The 22,009-nt window shown below is 33.8% G+C and overlaps 1 protein-coding gene across 2 annotated transcripts; it reads left to right on the forward strand.

Moving 5' to 3' along the window:
• The first annotated feature begins 2,754 nt into the window (after positions 1 to 2,754).
• Positions 2,755 to 21,645, forward strand: LOC149785880 (uncharacterized). 2 transcript variants are annotated; one of them, XM_089979872.1, is made up of 3 exons: positions 2,755 to 2,826; positions 6,444 to 6,871; positions 12,734 to 21,645. In XM_089979872.1, the coding sequence occupies exons 2-3, from the start codon at positions 6,604 to 6,606 to the stop codon at positions 12,847 to 12,849; spliced, it is 384 nt and encodes a 127-aa protein (XP_089835998.1). In that variant the 5' UTR covers positions 2,755 to 2,826; positions 6,444 to 6,603; the 3' UTR covers positions 12,850 to 21,645. The 2 variants fall into 2 exon arrangements, with proteins under 2 accessions (XP_089835998.1, XP_089835999.1); XM_089979873.1 differs by having other exon boundaries at positions 2,779 to 2,845.
• The last annotated feature ends 364 nt before the right edge of the window (positions 21,646 to 22,009 follow it).

A 22,009-nucleotide genomic window follows, 5' to 3' on the forward strand; every position in this document is an offset into this window, starting at 1 on the left:
GTAAGTCCGGGTTCCCTTGGGCGGTCTCCACTGCTGGTGCCCCCCAGTGGATCGTTTTCTGAGTTTCCGTCATGTTGAATCACTGTCGCATAGATTGACTGCACACAGGCGCTAGCAAATCTATATAGACCACGTGACGTCACAGACTGCTCTCTTCGGAATGGATGCGGGCTGACTGAATTGTGTAAAGCGTGTTTGGATTGGTGAATGAACTCAATCCGTTTCAATCCTTCCTCTACCTATAAATAAGCGCAGTTCACTGCATTGATTCACCTGTTCTCGTCGCCTCAAGATGTGAACCACAATTGAATCATCCACCCTTGTGTCTTCAATGATGTTTAGGACGGACATGCTAATGTATGTCCGATCCAAATGGACCGTTGTCCACAGGACAGACACCAGTCTGTGGATACGTAGGATCTACGTAGAAAGACAAGGATGCCTCAAAAGAGTGCTGATTTACGGTCCTACAGTGAGACGCAACCTAAGGACAAGAAGAAGACCAATGCGGTGCCACTTATGTTAATGGATACATTAACATAAACCCAAAGGCCCTTTTCAGGGCCACTCATAGGTCTCGAAAAGAGAATGACTTTCCATTGCCTACCCCATTTTTTTATTTTTTTATTTTTTTTTATTTTTTTATTTTTTAAAAAAATCCCATGTTAAATTTCCCTTGACGCTATACAGTCCCACCCTGTTTAAATTCCCTTGACGCTATACAGTCCCACCCTGTTTAAATTCCTTTGACGCTATACATTCCCATATTCCATGTTCAATTCCCCTTGACGCTAAACAGTCCCACGACTTTTCTCCATGTTAAATTTCCATTGACACTAAACAGTCCCGGGGGGGTCTGTAATGCTAATTCCCATTGACGCTGAATCGTCCCCTTTCACTACTTATATATATATATATATATATATATATATATATATATATATATATATATATATATATATATATATATATATTATTCCTTCTCAATCCGCGGGTTCGTTATACTAATTTTGTTAAAAATAATAATAAAAAAATTACAAATCTTATTTATTATATCCATTATATTATTAAGAATTAATTTTAATACCTGGTGGAAATTTTTTGCTGAGTGTATGAAGTTCGTTGGGCGGCATTGTGATTTAACTTGAACCAAGACAAATCTGTAATGCTGTTTTTGTTTTTCTTCTTTCTTTTAATGTAGCTATTATTGTAATCACAAGGCTGTATGATTCAACTTAGGCAGAACATATTACATATTTTCCTGTTTTAGGCTAGAAATTAGTCTGAAATGATTGACGTAAGACTTGAGACGTCTCACAGCCCAGTGAGACTCACTGCATTCTCAAGATTACAGACACCATTCCTATTACCTGGAATCCATTCAGCTGATTTACCTGTAATCAACAGGATCCATGTTTCCGTGCAATTTAGACTCGATAGATGATATTCATAATTGCATATATCTTCCTAGATGGGCACAGTATAGTTTAAAATCGTTCAATTAAATATACAAACAGAGAACATGTGCAACCAGGAAAATGTAAAACACTCAAAGGTCCAGTTGAATAAATACATATTGAACTGGAAGTGGGACTAAATTTTGAAATTCCATCGGATCTCTCTCTCTCTCTCTCGTCAAATTTAAATTTTTAAAGGGCAGCCATGAAGATCTAAGGTGCAGAGCGATAGCTTCAGTAATCTTATGTAGTCAAGACAAGTTTTGAGTGGGATGTCAGATATTTTGGTTCAGGTCTAGCACCAATAGTTTTTAACATATAAATACGTCTAATTTCTTAACCATTCAATTTTTTATTTGTCTAAAAAAGGACCAAGTTCGCAAAAATTGGAAAGTTTGGAAAGCATTGTACAACGAGACAAACTTTTCTTTTCGCAAGACCGAAAAATCATGATCTGTATTGTTTATGTACAACAATGCAATTATACTACTACTACTAATACTACTACTACTAGTGCTACTACTACTAATAGTACTACTACTACTACTACTAGTACTACTACTACTATTACTACTACTACTATTACTACTAGCAACAACAACAACAAATGAATATATTGGGGGGGGGGGAGGGCGTGCAAAATTTGGTTTCCAAATATTTTACAACCCTGTCTAATAGTTGTAGTAAAAACAATAGGAAAACGTTGGGTTTTTTTTAACAGGTGGGTGGTGGAATGCAGTTATCGGTTTGAGCATAAAGTAACTTGTCTGCACATTCACCTTGATTTCTAATTATTTTATTTATTAAAACTGTGTGTGTGGATTTGTACTGAGTCTTGTCCAGCCTTTTTATTTAAAAAAATATAAACTTTCTTTTTCTTTATTTTACACTCCGAGTTGAGATAATGACTTCCTAGACTTTACTATTTCATATTAAGGACATGCTTCCTTGCATGTAACTGATAACTAGATGTATCAAGTGGTATTTAAAGTCCATCGTATATTATCAAGGGCTCCATTTCAGATCGCTAGGAATTGTGAGACTGAAATGTTTTTCTAGTGTGCTGAAAACAACTCATAATAAGACAATACTTAAAGCACTGACGATTTGGGGGGGTGAGATGGGGTGGGGTTGTGCGTACTTATTACCATTTTAATCATAAAAATCCTACTTTAACTGTTTTCCAGCGGGGTCTTTTGGTATGAATATTCTTTGCATCGTTAGGCCAACGAAGTGCGCATTCTCTGATTCACGTACTTCTATACATTTTACTATCTACCTGGAAAACACCTGTCCGCTAGAGGGCACTTAGAAACTCGTTGTGCTTCCGTCAACTGACTGACGAAATGAAATGAGCGAAATATTGAAGGTTGTACTCTAACTTAAATGTAATGACTTTGTTATGCCCCACACACTATACATTATTCGGGGCATATTATGTTACCCTAGTCGGTCCGTCCGTCCGTCATACCATGGTCAAGTCATCTGAGACGTCTGTATTCCATGAACACATTTTAGAGCTGTTGGTAACACACAATTCAGTACAGGTGGGTGGAGGTTGGTTCTCAGATTGTGAAGAAAAGGTTTAAAATTATGGTACTGGTCGTGACCCATTTCTTTCATGTAAGTTTCATACACCATTCAGCAGTGAGTGTAAGGATTAACTTATAATAAATACATTTCCATACCTTTTGGTCCACAGACATTTGATGGAGTGTACAACAATATGGATGGAGTATGTATGTAGTGACAATGAAAAGACACTAATACTTAACGAATAATCCATTTAGTGGCAAGGAGAAGTGGATTTTGAATACAATTGGAAGAATTGAACATGGACTACTTTTCTGTGTGTTTCATTGTTTACAAATAAAATGTGTTCTAGTTCTTCCCAAACAGCCTTGGCAGTAGATCTTTAAAAAGGTTCAAAGGCCTGTATTGACCATATGCAGCATTTTATGATGAAGACAGTAACACAATTCTCTACATATTTTTTTTTTTTTTTGTAATAATAATGACATATGATGTCCCAACCAATATGATGAGTCTAGAATATTCATATTCTCTGCCCACGTCTTTTTGTGCATGCTGAACGATCTATTGTACCACAGTTGGTAATTCAGGTTTCTAAACTTTATTGATTATTGAATCTTGAGTTGAAATCTCTAACCACATTTTTGATATCTTAAAAAACATGGTCTATTTGACACACCATAGAGACCATTGTACAAAAGGACATGCACATATGGATGAACACACATCATATTCACAATCATGAAGCCTATTGCATTATGCTTTGTTTAACAGTCACGATTAGTAATGATCCTGATATCCATGGAAAAGTACCATCTTAGTATGCAACTGCTCATATATCTTACCTAGTCAGTTTGTAAATTTGTTAAATTTTGTCTTTTTATAAATTTGATTCATACTTTTTTTGTGGGAAGTGCCACCTCACACATTAATGTAAATGAATGCAATGACTAGAATAGTTCTCATAGTCATCTATAATTTATTCCAACTGACCTTGTATGCTGATAATAAGTAAAGTCCTTCTTCTTTTGACCCATGGCATTAAACCCTTCAGAACACTCACTTTTTATTCTTAATCCCTTAGTCCATATGAGCAATAGGCTGAACACTCCAGCACAGACACCCTTGGTCTCTTCCACCAAAAATCTCAGGAAGAAAAGGGAGATAACTATACATGACGTGCAGATCTAGTGTAACATATCATATGTACATGATGCATATTTGTTTACATATTTAGAGATTTTATGAATGTTTAGATTCAGAATGGTAACTTAAATCATTTACACAAGTAAGCGATATACCCTTAATCCCCTCTTTACCCATGCCCTTGCTACCCTTGAGGGTATGAATTGGGAGTGATAAATGTATACACTTAAGTAGTGTGATCACATTTTATCACAATTAGACTATAAATACAGCAATTTGAACTTTGTGTTTAGATTTTTCTTCTTTGCACCCAGTATTTAATAATGGCTTTATGTATGGTATGGTTCAGAACACAAAATGTAACAACAACATAACATCAGTTTTCTGTGTCATATTCAGCAGAGACTAACAGTAATAACTAGCTCCAACTCAAATTATTCATGAAACAGTATGTAACATTAAAAAAGGATTGACCTTGTGAAAATGAAAGGTCAACTCAAATTATCATTTGTGGAGACATTTTGCTGAGTCTGTTTACCTAATTACATTCAGAATATTTTACTTTTTCATCACCATTGGACATTTGACCTAGAAAAGTACAAAAGATTGTACTTTTTTAGTCACCATTGGTCAGTTGACCTAGAAAAGTACAAAACGTATTTTTTTATCACCATTGGTCAGTCGACCTAGAAAAGTACAAAACATTGTACTTTTTCAGTCACCATTGGTCAATTGACCTAGAAAAGTACAAAACATTGTACTTTTTCAGTCCCCATTTTTCTGTTGACCTAAGAATAAAATAATAATCAATTTTTCATCATTATTGTTCTATTGATCCAAACATGTACAAAATATTCTAGTTTCTCATTACAGTCAGTCTGTTGACCAAAGAACATGCGAAATATTCTTTTTTAATACCCTTCCTAAATGGTACTAACAGCTGTCTCACTTGGCATTCAGCACTAAGAGGTTAGTGTTAGGACTGGTTGGCCTGGTGTCAGTATAATGTGACTTAGTGGGACAACATGCTACATGTCTGCAGCATAATTCCTCAGTGCTAGACATAACTATACCACATTGCAGACATCGTAGCGATATGACTGAAAAATTGTTAAAGCTACATTAAAAATCCAAATCGCATCACCTAATACCCTTCCAAAATTACTGAATGTGCATTTGTATATATTTGTTTTTAAGCTTGAGTCCATGACATCAATTAAGCGGCTTGTAAAATGTATTACTGTAGGGATGTCAGTATCTTCAAGGCGAACAACTGTAGAAAAGCGAGCCATTACATTTTCAGTTGCCAGTTATGCTCTTTTTCATAAAATAAATTGCTTTATAAAAAATGTACAACTGCCACATTGGCAATCAAAATAATCTGTTATATTAAATACTTGATTTATTATGTAATATTCTTGATAACCTGACTGCCAATTTTGCAGTCAGTATAAATTGCTATATGAAACGTTTGGTAACCTCTGACAGTTTGGCAATCAAAATAAATTGTTATATTGAAAGCTTGGTAACCACTGCCAGTTTGGCAATCAAAATGAATTGTTATATGAAAAGCTTGGTAACCTCTGCCAGTTTGGCAATCAAAATGAATTGTTATATGAAAAGCTTGGTAACCACTGCCAGTTTGGCAATCAAAATGAATTGTTATATGAAAAGCTTGGTAACCACTGCCAGTTTGGCAATCAAAATGAATTGTTATATGAAAAGCTTGGTAAACACTGCCAGTTTGGCAATCAGTGGAGCCAACATAACATACTGAAATTATACGTCATCATTCATAGCTTTCTTTGTTCAGAAATTTTATAGTTTTGGGCAATAAAATATTAAGGCTACTAAACTGTTGATGATTTGGACTGCTTAATGCACATAAATTTAAACAGTACATTGTAGACCTGCATAGTCTTAAAAAAGTGAACCAGTCCAGTTGTAGGGAGATGGAGTTTATTGGTTCACTTAGAGGGGACATGTTGAATAACTGAGATAGTGTTGTGAGGAACAGAGCACAATGCTTCGTAATTAGATCATGGCCGTGTTGTACTTATATGTTACATTTACTAAGAAAACACAGCCTATTTGCTTCATAAAATATTTCATGGCCATGTTATATGTTACATGAACCTGGAAAACACAGCCCATTGATTCATAAACACATTGTGGCCATGCATTATGTTACATGTACCTGGAAAACATAGCCCAGTGCTTCATAAATACATAATAGTCATGTTGTACTTGAATGTTATGTGTACCTGGAAATTCTTTTACTTCTAGATAAAAATTACTCTTTTTCAGATTGAGAAGACCACGAGTAAGTCTGTATGTTCAACCAGATTCCATGATTCCACAGGTCTGACAACAAAGTCTTTTTCCCTTCGGTCTTAAAGAGAGCCCTGTTGTGTAGATTGTTATCATCCAGATCATGAGGTCGTATTAAATAGTCAGTGCATCTATCATGGTGAAAGAATATAGTCCAGTTAATTCAACTATAAGTCAACCAGTAACTATAAGTTCAATAGGTAACAATGACGAGATCATCAATGAAACCAGTGAAAGAGAAACAACAGACACTATCGCTGCAGTAACTATTGCTGTTCTTGCTGTGGTCATTATTATAACACTTCTCTTAGTATTCCGTGCGTTGAGGAAAAGGAGAAGAGCTCGACAAGGACAACAACTTAATACCCCTATCCCAACAATCACCACTGGGATCATGGGAACAGGTGAGTGACGCAAAGTCAGTTTTATATCATGATTTAGCCAGGAAACTTCTCCATTTGAAACAAAGGCAGGAATTATCTGAATAGAAGTGGGATCTAATCAGGAAATGAAAGTTGGGGTTGAAAATGCATTCTGTTGATCTTTTGGCATTTTGTTTGTTTAAAAATTAGTATTAATCCTGTACTTGTGCAACAAAGAATAGATCTTTTAGACTATAAGATAAATGTTATCAAAGCTCTCTGATTTGGGAAAGGGAAGTCCTGCACAGTCCCAAGAAATTAAAACGAAACATAAGAGTCCTTAGCCCCTATTTTAGAGTTCAAAACTAGCAAAATGAGATCCTAGAATCAGGACTTACACTACTAAGGGCTCTGGTAATATAATGGACATAAAATAATGTTTTAACTATCATTGAATTCAGCATACCAAGATACAGTATGAACTTTTGTGAACTGGTAGCAGCCATATTATAAGTTTTATGTTCAGTCATAATTTTTCATACTTTAAATTTTAGGTCCTGTCCTAAATGTATTTGAAGGATATGGTATAGAATTTGATATCATAAAATAAGTGTTACATCTCAGACAAGGTATTCCAAACATTTCATACTTTTAATAAGTTGGTCATGTTAAGTGAACTTAAAATAGCAGAGTAGGAGCAGTTTATTTCCATATGAATGGAGATAGTTCCTCGTAGGTACTGTGTAAGCAGTTAACTGTTTTTTGTTGTTGAGAAAAATATGTAATGTAAGAGTCCAGTGGGATCTTTGTTACACACTGTTTACCACATCATTGAACATATCCAACTGATTGTGTGATAAAAGAGACATCAAAGAACTGAGCTTCCTTAAAACATTAAACATTAAGATGAAGATATGAAAACTATCACCATTAATTGGTTGCAAATATAGCAGGACACCATTAATTGGTTGGAAATGTAGCAGGACACCATTAATTGGTTGCAAATATAGCAGGACACCATTCATTGGTTGGAAATGTAGCAGGACACCATTAATTGGTTGGAAATGTAGCAGGACACCATTAATTGGTTTGAAATGTAGCAGGACACCATTAATTGGTTGCAAATATAGCAAGACACCATTAATTGGTTGGAAATGTAGCAGGACACTATAATATGGTTGGAAATGTAGCAGGACACCATTAATTGGCTGCAAATATAGCAGGACACCATTAATTGGTTGCAAATATAGCAAGACACCATTAATTGGTTGGAAATGTAGCAGGACACTATAATATGGTTGGAAATGTAGCAGGACACCATTAATTGGCTGCAAATATAGCAGGATTCCATTAATAGGTGGAAATGTAGCCTGACACCATTAATTGGTTGGAAATATAGCAGGACACCATTAATTGGTTGGAAATGTAGCCAGACACAATTTTTGCTTTTTCACCAAAGATTATGAAACACGATAATGGACTCCCCTAATGAATAATCATTAACTTAAAAGATTTAATTTGGCATCATCTTCTTGTTTTATTTGTGGTTTCTAATCTTTATTTTGGTAATGCAAACAAAATCATATCTTTGTTACATCTGTGAGAGGTTTTCTCTTTTCCATTTGATGTTTTTGAAATTTACAATGTCTTGTTACATCATCTAAATACAATTAATGGATGATTGGTTACTTTTTTCTGTCCATTTTCTGCTGTTTTTACAAATGAGTTATTTCCATTCACATTTTTTCTTGAAAGAAATGTGATGTCAAATCCACATACTCTCAGTTAGGGGAATAATGGCATACATGTCAAATCTTGGTTATGCAGTGTGCCGTAACATGTTGTTTTTACACCTATTCATGCACATGAGAACTATTCTTTCTTTTCCAGATAGAATTACTATTATCAGACTATCCTCAATCTAATATCAGGAAGTGTTATTTGAAATCTAATGAGTACATAACATTAGACACAAATAAAACTAGTTATAAAGCAGGAACAGAGGCTGGGGAAAAAACTAATGTTCTTGAAAAGCACTGGCTTCACATGAACTGTTTCTGAATTAATTTAAAGCAAATTACCTTGTAAATTTAGTTATTTTTATCCATTATGTGGTGAAAATCGCATACTCAAATACTTGTATACATGGTCAATTTTGACAAGAAAGATGGCCTACTTCTGTTTCATCTGCTACTCAACTCAGTAACCTCCATTTTCCAGTTCTTGCCATGATTTCCCAAGAATCCAAGATTTAACATTTTACATTTTGACACCAAGCCAGTTAATAAAAAATTCTGAAAACTATATAGGAAATTATGTTGGTACAATCTTTCTAAAACTTATATGATTAGTTATGTCAGCACATGTACTTTGCTTGCATGGTTGGAAATAGTTATGCTTTCTCTGTAAATTGAATGCCAATGACCATTTTCTTATGGAACCAGTGGCATTTTGATGGCATAATGGCATTATACCATCACTAAAGACAGAATAAAACTTGGAATGTCCTTTACATTTTGTTTGAAAATTTAAGTTTGTAATAGTATCACTGATATACAATTGTCAGCTTGGGGTTGACAGGAGTATGGAACTCTTACAATATTTAACTCTTCAGGTCGTAGACTAGAATAGTTTATGGGATGGGCTGTTGTCCATTATCTGACACATGTCCATCTGTCAGCTCAGGTAGAGGATCAGTGGCTTCAAGGGACTTGTGTTATTTTTGTACGGAGAATGCCACAGTTAGAGTAATATCTCTAAAGCACTACATAAATTATCACAACCTTTCCAAATTATCACAACCTATACAAATTATCACAAATATCACAACCTATACAAATTATCACACATTTTCATGTATTAATACACTTCTCAAAGGTTAAAGAGGTTGTTGTTATTGTAGGGTTTAACGCCATTTTTCAGCACAAGATAGGCTATACATGGCGGCCAGTATAATTGGTGGAGGAAGAACCCTGGAAAACCCCGGGAAGAACCACCGACCCACGAAAAGCTACTGGCAGGCTTTCTCACATACCAACGTTAGCCAAGGCTGAGACTCGAGCTCACGCAGATAGAGGTGAGATGGCAGTGATCCGTAACGGAGAGCGCTTTAGACCACTCGGCCACTCTGGGCCCCTAAAGAGGTACAGTTGTACCTTGATAGCTAAAAACTGACAAGATACTTTGATTTTAAGGCCAAATAGATATCTCGGTAGTAAAGTTAAGCAGATACTTTGATAGTGAGGTTGAAGAGATATCTCAGTAGTAAAGTTAAGCAGATACTTTGATAATGAGGCTAAAGAGATATCTCAGTAGTAAAGTTAAGCAGATACTTTGATTATAAGTGAGGTTAAAGAGATATCTCAGTAGTGAAGTTAAGCAGATACTTTGATAGTGAGGCTATAAAGAGATATCTCATTTGTAAAGTTAAGCAGATACTTTGATAGTGAGACTAAAGAGATATCTCATTTGTAAAGTTAAGCAGATACTTTGATTGTGAGGTTAAAGAGATATCTCAATAGTAAAGTTAAGCAGATACTTTGATAGTGAGGCTAAAGAGATATCTCAGCAGTAAAGTTAAGCAGATACTTTGATAGTGAGGTTAGAGAGGTACCTTGATTGTAGGGTTAAAGCAATATCTCAGTGGTAAAGTTAAGCAGATTCTTTGATAGTGAGTCTAAAGAGATGCCTTGATTGTAAGTTTTAAAATAATTAGTAATAATTAAACAGAACTGAACCTTAAAAATTACTCTAATTAGATATCATCATTGGACAGGAGAAATAAAAAACCCAGATCTAATTATAGGAATTACAAGACAATATGAACATTACTTTAGTCATATTTCATTGCAGAGTTTGACACTAATAAATCACTAAGTGACCAAATCAATGATTAAAACAGTCCCTGTGAATATACAGCACAAAATCTGTCATTAGAACAGTCCCTGTGAATGCACAGTAGTTTCAGCTATTAGAACAGTCACTATGAATGTACAGTACAAGATCAGCCATTAGAACAGTCCCTGTGACTGTACAGCACAAAATCAGCCATTAGGACAGTCCCTGTGGGTGTACAGCACAAAATCAGCCATTAGAACAGTCCCTGTGACTGTACAGCACAAAATCAGCCATTAGAACAGTCCCTGTGACTGTACAGCACAAAATCAGTCATTTGAACAGTCCCTGTATGTGTACAGCACAAAAGCAGTCATTAGAACATTCCCTTTAACTGTACAGAACAAAATCAACAATTAAACAAGGCCCTTTGACTGTACAGAGCAATATCGACCATTAGAATGGTCCCAGGTGTGAGTTTAAAGTGCACAAAATAAACAATTAGAACAATACCTGTGAATGTTATTATGCATATCTATATTTTTGTAACTCCTGATACATGATTGTATCTAATTTTTGTAATTTTTATTCACAGCTGTAAATTGTACATATTATCTTTTGTTAGAGTTTGTCTGCATGACTAGGGTTTGTTTGAGAAATGTTAAGAGCATACAGTTACATAGGATCTATAAATAGATGATTACATTTTTGTTGAAAATTACTAATAATAATCATAATAATAAGACTTGTTGATGACTTTCGGTTAATTGGTTATTGGTTGGTTCTAGAAGAATTAAGTAATTTCTCGTTGAATGGGCTAGGTCACATGAATAGACATTTTGAAATATTTATTAAGTAGTAAGATCTGTTATGTGGGCATATATTGTTAAATATAGGTGTATATAAAGAAAAAACTGAGCAATCTGATTCATTCCTATTTTCGAGTCATTCTTATTTCATGTGTTCCTGCTTTAAGTCTGCAGATGTGTTTTATGTTGTACTTATAGATTATTTTTTAGATTTTTCAGTGGAAATAGAACAGTTGGACTTTAATATTATTTTTGAACTGTTGTGAATTATTCAAAGGAGTGTGGAACAACACCATTTTGACAACGTCATGATTCTTGGTGGACCAGTACATTTCTGGTTCTGAAAGTTATACTGAACTTTTCTTTTAAACTTTAATAGAATTTCAGGATTATTTTGGATTCACTTAATAATACTCCTCTCACATTTTCATTTATAACATTGATAATTGAATTGTTTCCTGAGTTTTACAAAACTTGTTGGTTATGCTTCTTTCTGTTAATTAGTTTGTGATGATAGAGTTGTAACACTATAAATCACAAAATCAACAATTAGAACAGTCCCTGTAAATGTACAGCACAAAATTGACAATTATAGTGTTCCCTGTGACTGTACAGCACAAAATCAACAATTAGAATAATCTCCATGACTATACAGCACAGAATCAGCCATTAAGACAGTCTCTGTGATTGTACAGCTATTAGAACAGTCCCACTGAGTGTACAGCACCACAGATGTTTTATATCTTTTTGAGGGAAGATGCAGATGTTCTTTGGTGACTTCAGATTGTACAGTGAAATATGAACATGTATCCAGGAATAAATTCAGAACAAATTGTTCTTATATAAGTATCGAATTTCAATCAAATTATGTTTTATTGTTTTTTTCTTCTGGCACAAATGGCATTTAAACTGCTGGTAATGAGTCCTTTCAGGTTATACATTTCCTTTATCTCCTTATATTGCTACTGTGTTCTTCACATAAATGGTAGGACTTTTAATGAGGAGTGTGTGTGCCCCTTGAAAACAGAAAATTGGATGATGTGAAGTGTAACAAAGTTTATCCCAGTCCAGTAGTGCTTTCAAAATGTTGAGGAAAATACATTGCATCTTTAGTGTAGCTCTATGTTGGTACTTTTTGTACCAGGCACCATGTATCTTATACTGCAGATAAATGTTAAGTTTTTAAGGTCTAGGTAAATAAATGTCTTCATCATTCAAACTCAGTGGTAGACAGTTTCTTGAATATCGCTGTCTTTTGCAGGTGCACAAGCCTATGCAAGTCAGATAAATCCAGATCCTGTACAAAGTCATGTCACATGGGAACCAGTTGTCGATACTCCAGCTCGATCTTTACAATATGGTGCCAGTTCAGTGTAATCATTTCATCATATACAGTACTGTTACATGTAATTGGATGTGATAATTCCATGATATACAATACTGTTACATGGAATTGGATGTAATAATTCCATGATATACAATACTGTTACATGGATTTGGATGTAATAATTCCATGATATGCAACACTCTTACATGGAATTAGATGTAATCATTCTGTGATATGCAACACTGGTACATGTATAATTGGATGTAATCATTCCATGATATACAACACTGTTACATGTAATAAGATGTAATCATTCCATGATAACAATGTTACATGGAATTGGATGCAATCATTCTGCAATATACAACACTGTTATGTATAATTGGATGTAATAATTCCATGATATACAATACTGTTACATGGATTTGGATGTAATCATTCCATGATATGCAACACTCGTACATGGAATTAGATGTAATCATTCTGCAATATACAACACTGTTATGTATAATTGGATGCAATCATTCCATGATATACAACAGTTACATTTAATTGGATGCAATCATTCCATGATATACAACACTTACGTTGGATGTATGTAGTCATTCCTTGATATACAACACTGTTACATTTAATTCGATGTAATCATTCCATGATATACAACACTTACATGTAGTTGGATGTAATCATTCCTTGATATACAACACTGTTACATTTAATTGGATGCAATCATTCCATGATATACAACACTTACGTCGGATGTATGTAATCATTCCTTGATATACAACACTGTTACATGTAATTGGATGCAATCATTCCATGATATACAACACTTATGTTGGATGTATGCAATCATTCCTTGATATACAACACTGTCACATTTAATTCGATGTAATCATTCCATGATATACAACACTTACATGTAGTTGGATGTAATCATTCCTTGATATACAACACTGTTACATTTAATTCAATGTAATCATTCCTTTGATATACAACACTTACATGTAGTTGGATTTAATCATTCCTTGATATACAACACTGTTACATTTAATTTGATGTAATCATTTCTTTGATATACAACACTATTACATTTAATTGGATGCAATCATTCCATGATATACAACACTTACATGTAGTTGGATGTAATCATTCCTAGATATACAACACTGTTACATTTAATTTGATGTAATCATTCCTTTGATATACAACACTTACATGTAGTTGGATGTAATCATTCTTTGATATACAACACTGTTACATTTAATTCGATGTAATCATTCCTTGATATACAACACTGTTACATTTAATTCAGTGTAATCATTCCTTTGATATACAACACTGTTACATTTAATTGGATGTAATCATTCCATGATATACAACACTGTTACATTTAATTGGATGTAATCATTCCTTTGATATACAACACTGTTACATTTAATTGGATGTAATCATTCCATGATATACAACACTGTTACATTTAATAGGAGCTGTGTTTGGTAGCAAGATCTGTATCCAGAACGAGGTCTGAATTTCACAAGCAGATTTGGGGTCTGGACTTAACATGGAAGTCTACAATCTGATTGAATACAATTTATGCCTAGTATATATTTTATTAGTCTCTGTCTGAAGGTATTTCCTATCTTATAGATCACTCATAAGTGACATACAGAAGAAGTAGGCATTTCATTTTGAAGTGAAGTATACTATGTGCTTGTAGGTCATTCACTTACTACACATATAGGTGAGATAAAAGTGAACAACTACTAAATTCATTGAAATTTTAGGTCTTTTAAAAGGGACACTCTTCCCCCTCCCCCACCCAACAGGAAATTGTCCTTATATGAAGTCATCAGTTTTATGGAGTGTATACATGCAGATCATACCCGTAAGATCTGACCTTGTAAAAATCTCATGCCCATTTAAGTAACAGTTTTTAAAATGATTTCAACACATATACCTGCTGTTTGGAGCCAGCACCTTTGAAACGGCTTGCTTGGTATCATATTGTAAGCTGTGAAAGGATTTTTGCCATTCAGACATCTTTACAATATCAAATTATATTTCATCATCCAACAATAAATTATTTTATTGATTTCATTAGAATATACACAGTGGAATGTTTGCTACCAAAATAAATTTTGAATGCAATTATTATAAAAAATAATTTTTTGTTAGATGCTGGAATTTTTTTGTTAGATGCTGAAAAATTCCTTGTTTACAAAGTACATGTCTGCATTGTTTGATTGTGTATGCTCACTCATGTCCCCATTTTACAATTTACACACATACACACACACACACACAAATCGTTGAATGTTGTGGGAAGTGATGAATTGGAGGGTGGGATCATATAGGCACCTTTGTTGAACTTGGATTGTGTTTTGCAGTAAGCCTTTGACTCCAGTTAACTGTTTGTCAGGAAATAACATTGTCCATGAGATTACAGTTACTTGACTGATAAAGACACGTACCACCTATCAATGATCGTACCACCTCTAAATGACTTGTTATTATAAGTGAAATGTAAGTGAAGCATGGATCAAGAGTGTTACTGTACTTATACAGACTAACATTTCAAATACATCATTACACATGCAAAGTATTAGTACACTGTACATTACAGACTAACATTTCACATACATCAATTACACATGCAAAGTATTAGTAAACTGTACATTACAGACTAACATTTCAAATACATCATTACACATGCAAAGTATTAGTAAACTGTACACTACAGACTAACATTTCACATACATCATTACACATGTACAGTATTAGTAAACTGTACACTACAGACTTGCATTTCACATACATCATTACACATGCAAAGTATTAGTAAACTGTACACTACAGGCTAGCATTTCACATACATCATTACACATGCACAGTACCAGTAAACTGTACATTACAGACTAACATTTCACATACATCAATTACACATGCAAAGTATTAGTAAACTGTACACTACAGACTAACATTTCACATACATCATTACACATGCAAAGTATTAGTAAACTGTACACTACAGACTAACATTTCACATACATCATTACACATGCAAAGTATTAGTAAGTTATAAGTGGCCTATAAGTCCTGTATAAGTCAAGCATATATCAAGTATAAATCACAATAAGTATTTTCCATAAGGTTATCTTGAATCTCTGTAAATTCTTTTCAGAAGGTAGAACATTAAACTTCTTGAGGAACTTATGTACTTTGTGTCTGCTACAAATGATGGTTTTAAGAACATTTAAACATGTCATTTCTGTATGTGTATGCAAGTAATAAAGTATGACTGTACATTTGTATTTAATTAGCAATTGCTCATGTATTGTCACGGTTTAGTATTGATGTTTCAGATGTACTTATTTTAATAGACATGAAATTATATCTCTCTTAGAGAAATCATAAAAAACTTAAAGAATCTCATATTTTCACAGTTTTTCATAGAATTAAGTTTAAGATGAGCAGCAACATTATTTTTTGTTTTTTAAAGTTGGTTGCAGTTTGCGAATAGGAAATAGTCGTCATCCATGCATAATGTAACGTTATCCTGATAACACCAGGAAAAGGACCTTTCAGCTTGTGCATCAGCACTGTTAGTAATGCAGGCAATAGTGGAAGTATCAAGCTTCAATAAGTCAAGAATGTTTAAATTCAACCTGTTCATCACATTGTGTGCGTGTGTGTGTGTGAGAGAGAGAGAGAGAGAGAGATTCAATGCATATTACATCAGATGTGACTTCATCAAATCTTTCACATTTAAAACTTTTGTGCAATGATAAACAGATCGAATCTCATTCTTGAATTTTTTTAAACTCATCGTGCAAGGAAATATATCCATTTTAATTTTTGACAAGCCACTGTGTTGTCTTCATTCTAAATGACTCATGAATAAACCTGAAAAATCCCAGGTGTTGTTTATTGACAACATTGAATAAGAATGTCACTGTTGTCTGAGATATCGGGACCTAGGTAACTCATCTAGTACAGCTCCACTGTTGTAATCAAGGGGGCACTGTTTCAGGCTACCTTGGTGTTGCCCTTGTACATCCTATTGCCTTGGTATGGTATAGATAGTAGAAAGTGCAGAAATGTCACTAAAACCTACCAACCAAACATTACTCACAAAATTAGTTTTATGATGAAATTTTTCTCTCTCTCAGATGCTTGATTATATGGATAAGAATGTTGCAACTGCTTAATATATGCATTCTTTTTTAATTCAGTGTCATAATTGTCATATATATATATATATATATATATATATATATATATATATATATATATATATATATATATATATATATATATATATACATATATATATATGTGTGTGTGTGTGTGTATATATATATATATACACACACACACACACATACTGATGGATGGCTAAATTGATCAGTGAAATGAAATACAATTTAGTATTTAACTTTCTGAGGAGAAATATTTTTTTTATGGTTGAGTGACACATCTGTTCAAAACAGTAGGAAAACATGTATTCAGATTGCTTCTCTTTCGTTATGCCTAAAATTAATGTTATATAATGATGCAAAACATTGTATTTTTGCTAGTAACCAAGGTTCAGGGATCTCACCAGTGACCTATTTTTGTAATGTTAAATGTAAATAGATGCCAAAACTGGTAAAATTAAGCATCCTTATCTTCTACTTTGGCTATTCTTTTTTACATATCTAAAAATTAATGGTTTATATAAGCTGAATTTTTATAGTTTTATGTATTTTTATTTGTAAAAAATATGTTGGACCATTGGTATATATTTTTTTTATTGTTCAGACTGCATTTAATGTATCATACTTGTTGTTTATTTCATTTATCTTTGAATATACTGGTTGTATCATTTTGTTCCTCACATGTTTACCCAACTATTTGAAAATCACTCCTACATTTGTACCAATAATTTGTATGGTGACTATGAATTTGTTCAGATTTCAGTGTAAATATAATTGTTTGTGTTAATAGAAAACGAATTTGTATTTAATTTTCATGATGTGGCTACAGGCTCTTCTGTTTTACTCAGCCCTGTTGGTCTGGTCCACATACTGCCTTCAGCATTTGCATAAGCAAAGTTTAATAAAAATTAGCACATAGACTGGCTCAATTTTATCTTGTCCATTAAAAGATGGCAACACTTAGCTAAATTTTGTCTTGTCCATTAAAAGATGGCAAAGCATAGCTAAATTTTGTCTTGTCCATTAAAAGATGGCAACACATAGCTAAATTTTGTCTTGTCCATTAAAAGATGGCAACACATAGACTAGCTCAATTTTGTCTTATTTATTAAAAGATGGCAATGGTAAGCTCAATTTTGTCTTGTCCATTAAAAGATGGCAACAAATAGACTAGCTCAGTTTTGTCTTATTTATTAAAAGATGGCAATGGTTAGCTCAGTTTTGTCTTGTCCATTGAAAAATGGCAACACTTAGCTCAATTTTGTCTTGTCCATTAAAAGATGGCAACACAGACTGGCTCAATTTTGTCTTATTTATTAAAAGATGGCAACTGTTAGCTTAATTTTGTCTTATCCATTAAAAGATGGCAACACAGCTCAATTTTGTCTTATCCATTAAAAGATGGCAACACATAGACTGGCTCAATTTTGTCTTATTTATTAAAAGATGCCAACTGTTAGCTTATTTTTGTCTTATCCATTAAAAGATGGCAACAGTTAGCTCAATTTTGTCTTGTCCATTAAAAGATGGCAACACTTAGTTCAATTTTTTCTTTTTCATTAAAAGATGGCAACACACAGCTAATCTCAGTTTTGTATTGTCCATTAAAAGATGGCAACACACAGGTACTATCTTATTGATGGCAGTGATGATATCTCGTTAAAGCTGTTTTAGTCAGGCAGATTTGATGCTGATGCATCATATAATATTTCTCAGGTGAATCCACAGGTGAGTTCTGTAACCCTTACTTAAATGAATGTTTGTTGACCGGTTATTGGAGTTATTGTCTCTATATATGCAGAATGACCCTGCTTTGCTTCAAAGCCAGTAGATTATTTCATTATCGCTAAAATTAGTGGTAACATGTAATGAAGATTTTCCTAACTCTTGCATGACTGCAGGCTGATGATGTATTCATATCCTGCTGTCATCTTTCCTGAATATCCATTTTCATGCTGGAAAAATTACATGTATACAAAATCCTGTTCAAAAACATTTGTAAGCTACTTTTGTAGCAATAACTGTTGTTTTTGTTATTTGACAGAAAAATAATTATGGCAAAGATGATTTGGAACAACTGTTGCCAACCACAAAGAAAAGATCTGTCTTAAAGACTTTAAATTACTGATGCTAATCAAATGAAAACATTGAAGATATTGACAGTTTTTCAGGAAAAAAATATTATTCCCAATGATCTATATACTAGGCTACAGTAACCTATATACTGGGCTACAATGAACAATATTCTGGGCTTCAAACCAAATTTTTCAGGATTGTTTATATATGTAAACCTGCATCTGCTCAATAACATTCTGTATGTTGTATCAAGTGGCCGAGTGGTCTAAAGCGCTCTCCGTTACGGATCACTGCCATCTCACCTCTGTCTGCATAGGTTCGAGTCTCGGATTCTGCCAATGTGGGTATGTGAGAAAGCTTGCCAGTAGCTTCTCGTGGGTCGGTGGTTCCTTCCGGGGTTTTCCCGGGTTCTTCCTCCACCATTAATACTGGCCGCCATGTATAGCCTATCGTGTGCTGAAAAATGGCGTTAAACCCTACAACAGCTACAACAGCAGTTGTATCAAGATTGGACCATTTTGTGATGTTGTATCAAGATTGGACCATTTTGTGATGTTGTATCAAGATGGGACCATTTTATGATGTTGTATCAAGATTGGACCATTTTGTGAAGTTGTATCAAGATTGGACCATTTTGTGATGTTGTATGAAGATGGGACCATTTTGTGATGATGTATCAAGATGGGACCATTTTGTGATAATGTATCAGGATGGGACCATTTTGTGAAGTTGGCATGAATCAACATAGCTATGATGGGGCCATATAATTTGTACAACCATAAATCTTCTCAAGGATACCAGTTGTCCATTAAAATTTACTTACAGTCAGACTTGACAGCATTGACAATAAAATTTACTTACAGTCAGACTTAACAGCATTGACATTACAATTTACTTAGTCAGACTTGACAGCATTGACATTAAAATTTACTTAGTCAGACTTGACAGCATTGACATTAAAATTTACTTAGTCAGACTTGACAGCATTGACATTAAAATTTACTTACAGTCAGACTTAACAGCATTGACATTAAAATTTACTTAGTCAGACTTGACAGCATTGACATTAAAATTTACTTACAGTTAGACTTGACAGCATTGACATTAAAATTTACTTAGTCAGACTTGACAGCATTGACATAAAAATTTACTTAGTCAGACTTGACAGCATTGACATTAAAATTTACTTACAGTCAGACTTGACAGCATTGACATTAAAATTTACTTACAGTCAGACTTGACAGCATTGACATTAAAATTTACTTAGTCAGACTTGACAGCATTGACATTAAAATTTACTTACAGTCAGACTTGACAGCATTGACATTAAAATTTACTTAGTCAGACTTGACAGCATTGACATTAAAATTTACTTACAGTCAGACTTGACAGCATTGACATTAAAATTTACTTACAGTCAGACTTAATAGCATTAACATAAGATTTGCTTGGTTTCTTCTGCCACCATTAATAAAAGCTCACTGGATCTTGTATAATAAAGGTTTCTTATTTCATTAATATGTGTACAGTAGCTTACATGGGATATTTTGCCTCTTTCCCCTGTTCCAATGGCAACACATTTTGTTAAATATTAGCAATTTATGGTTGATTAATACTCGAGATGTTCAACTGTGCTGAGTTCTTAGTGTGTCAGGCTCGCAAATGAAGGTGTGAAGGATATTTTAAAATGGTCAGATCAGCGCAGGTTGGCTACAGTTCTGTGCACTTCTGACATACATTTTGCCATCACATGACACATGGGGCAAGGTCCTTGACTCCAATTGGCTACAGTAGTGTGCACTTCTGACATATATTTAGCCATCACATGACACATAGGGCAAGGTCCTTGACTCCAATTCGCTACAGTGGTGTACACTTCTGGCATATATTTAGCCATCACATGACACATAGGGCAAGGTACTTTACTCCAGTTGCCTCAGCACTAAATAACCTGCATGTGTTGCTGTTTTATAAAATCCCAAAGGAGACCAAATCCATGTATAGGAAATGAAAATAGTGTTTTGTCTCAGCTTTAATATATATCCATACAGAAAAATGTTAGTCATCATACATGACTATTGTAAAGTTGGTAGACTAAATAAGACCACTGAAAACCTACTTAGTTATCATTACTGCAGCATTAATAATCTTTAGCCTGCTTTTACAAAGAAAATGCAGGTAAGAATTGGTTGATTTATGAAAAAGTGTCATCATATATATCTTGCTTTATACACAAGTGTATACTTTATGCAGGTGATTGTTCTATTTTTATACATGGGTGTATACTTTATGCAGGTGATTGTTTTGTTTTTATATATGATGTAATCTTTATGAAGGTGATTGTTGTACTTTTATATATGGATTCATACTTATGTATAGTTATGGAGATGATTGTTATATGTTTGTACATGGGTTTATACATTATGCAGGTGATTGTTCAGCAGGTGTTAATGCTGATAATTCATTACACATCACATCTTTTCATAATAGATAACTGCCTTATTTATTATGGAATGGGTATATTGTGAAGAAATGGAAATGACAATAAAAGTATTTTTATAACTGATGAAATTCAACTTAATCTATTGTTGAGTCCCTAAAATATTAAAGTTCCTATTTCAAGAGATATTACAAAGCGATTATCAGAATATTGTGAGTGCCACATTTTCATCTTTCTTTGATTTTATTAAAGCTGCATACTGTAGTGAACAACAATTGAATTGAGATGAAGCATTGCTGCCCTTAAGGATTATGGATTCTGTATTTTCTAAAAGCATGAATTTTTGTAGTTGCCAAAGTCACATGCATATTCTGCAATAGCTAAAGTTTCAGCTGCATGTCAACATCCAGGTTAACTGTTGTTAGAACATTGAAGTCCAGAGGCAGTGGAGAAGGTTTCACTTCCACTCATCATCTTGGATTTGATTTTTGTTCT

This window comes from Sinohyriopsis cumingii, chromosome 13 (assembly GCF_028554795.1).
Source record: "Sinohyriopsis cumingii isolate HCF-2022 chromosome 13, ASM2855479v2, whole genome shotgun sequence".
NCBI classification, from domain to species: Eukaryota; Metazoa; Mollusca; class Bivalvia; order Unionida; family Unionidae; genus Sinohyriopsis; species Sinohyriopsis cumingii.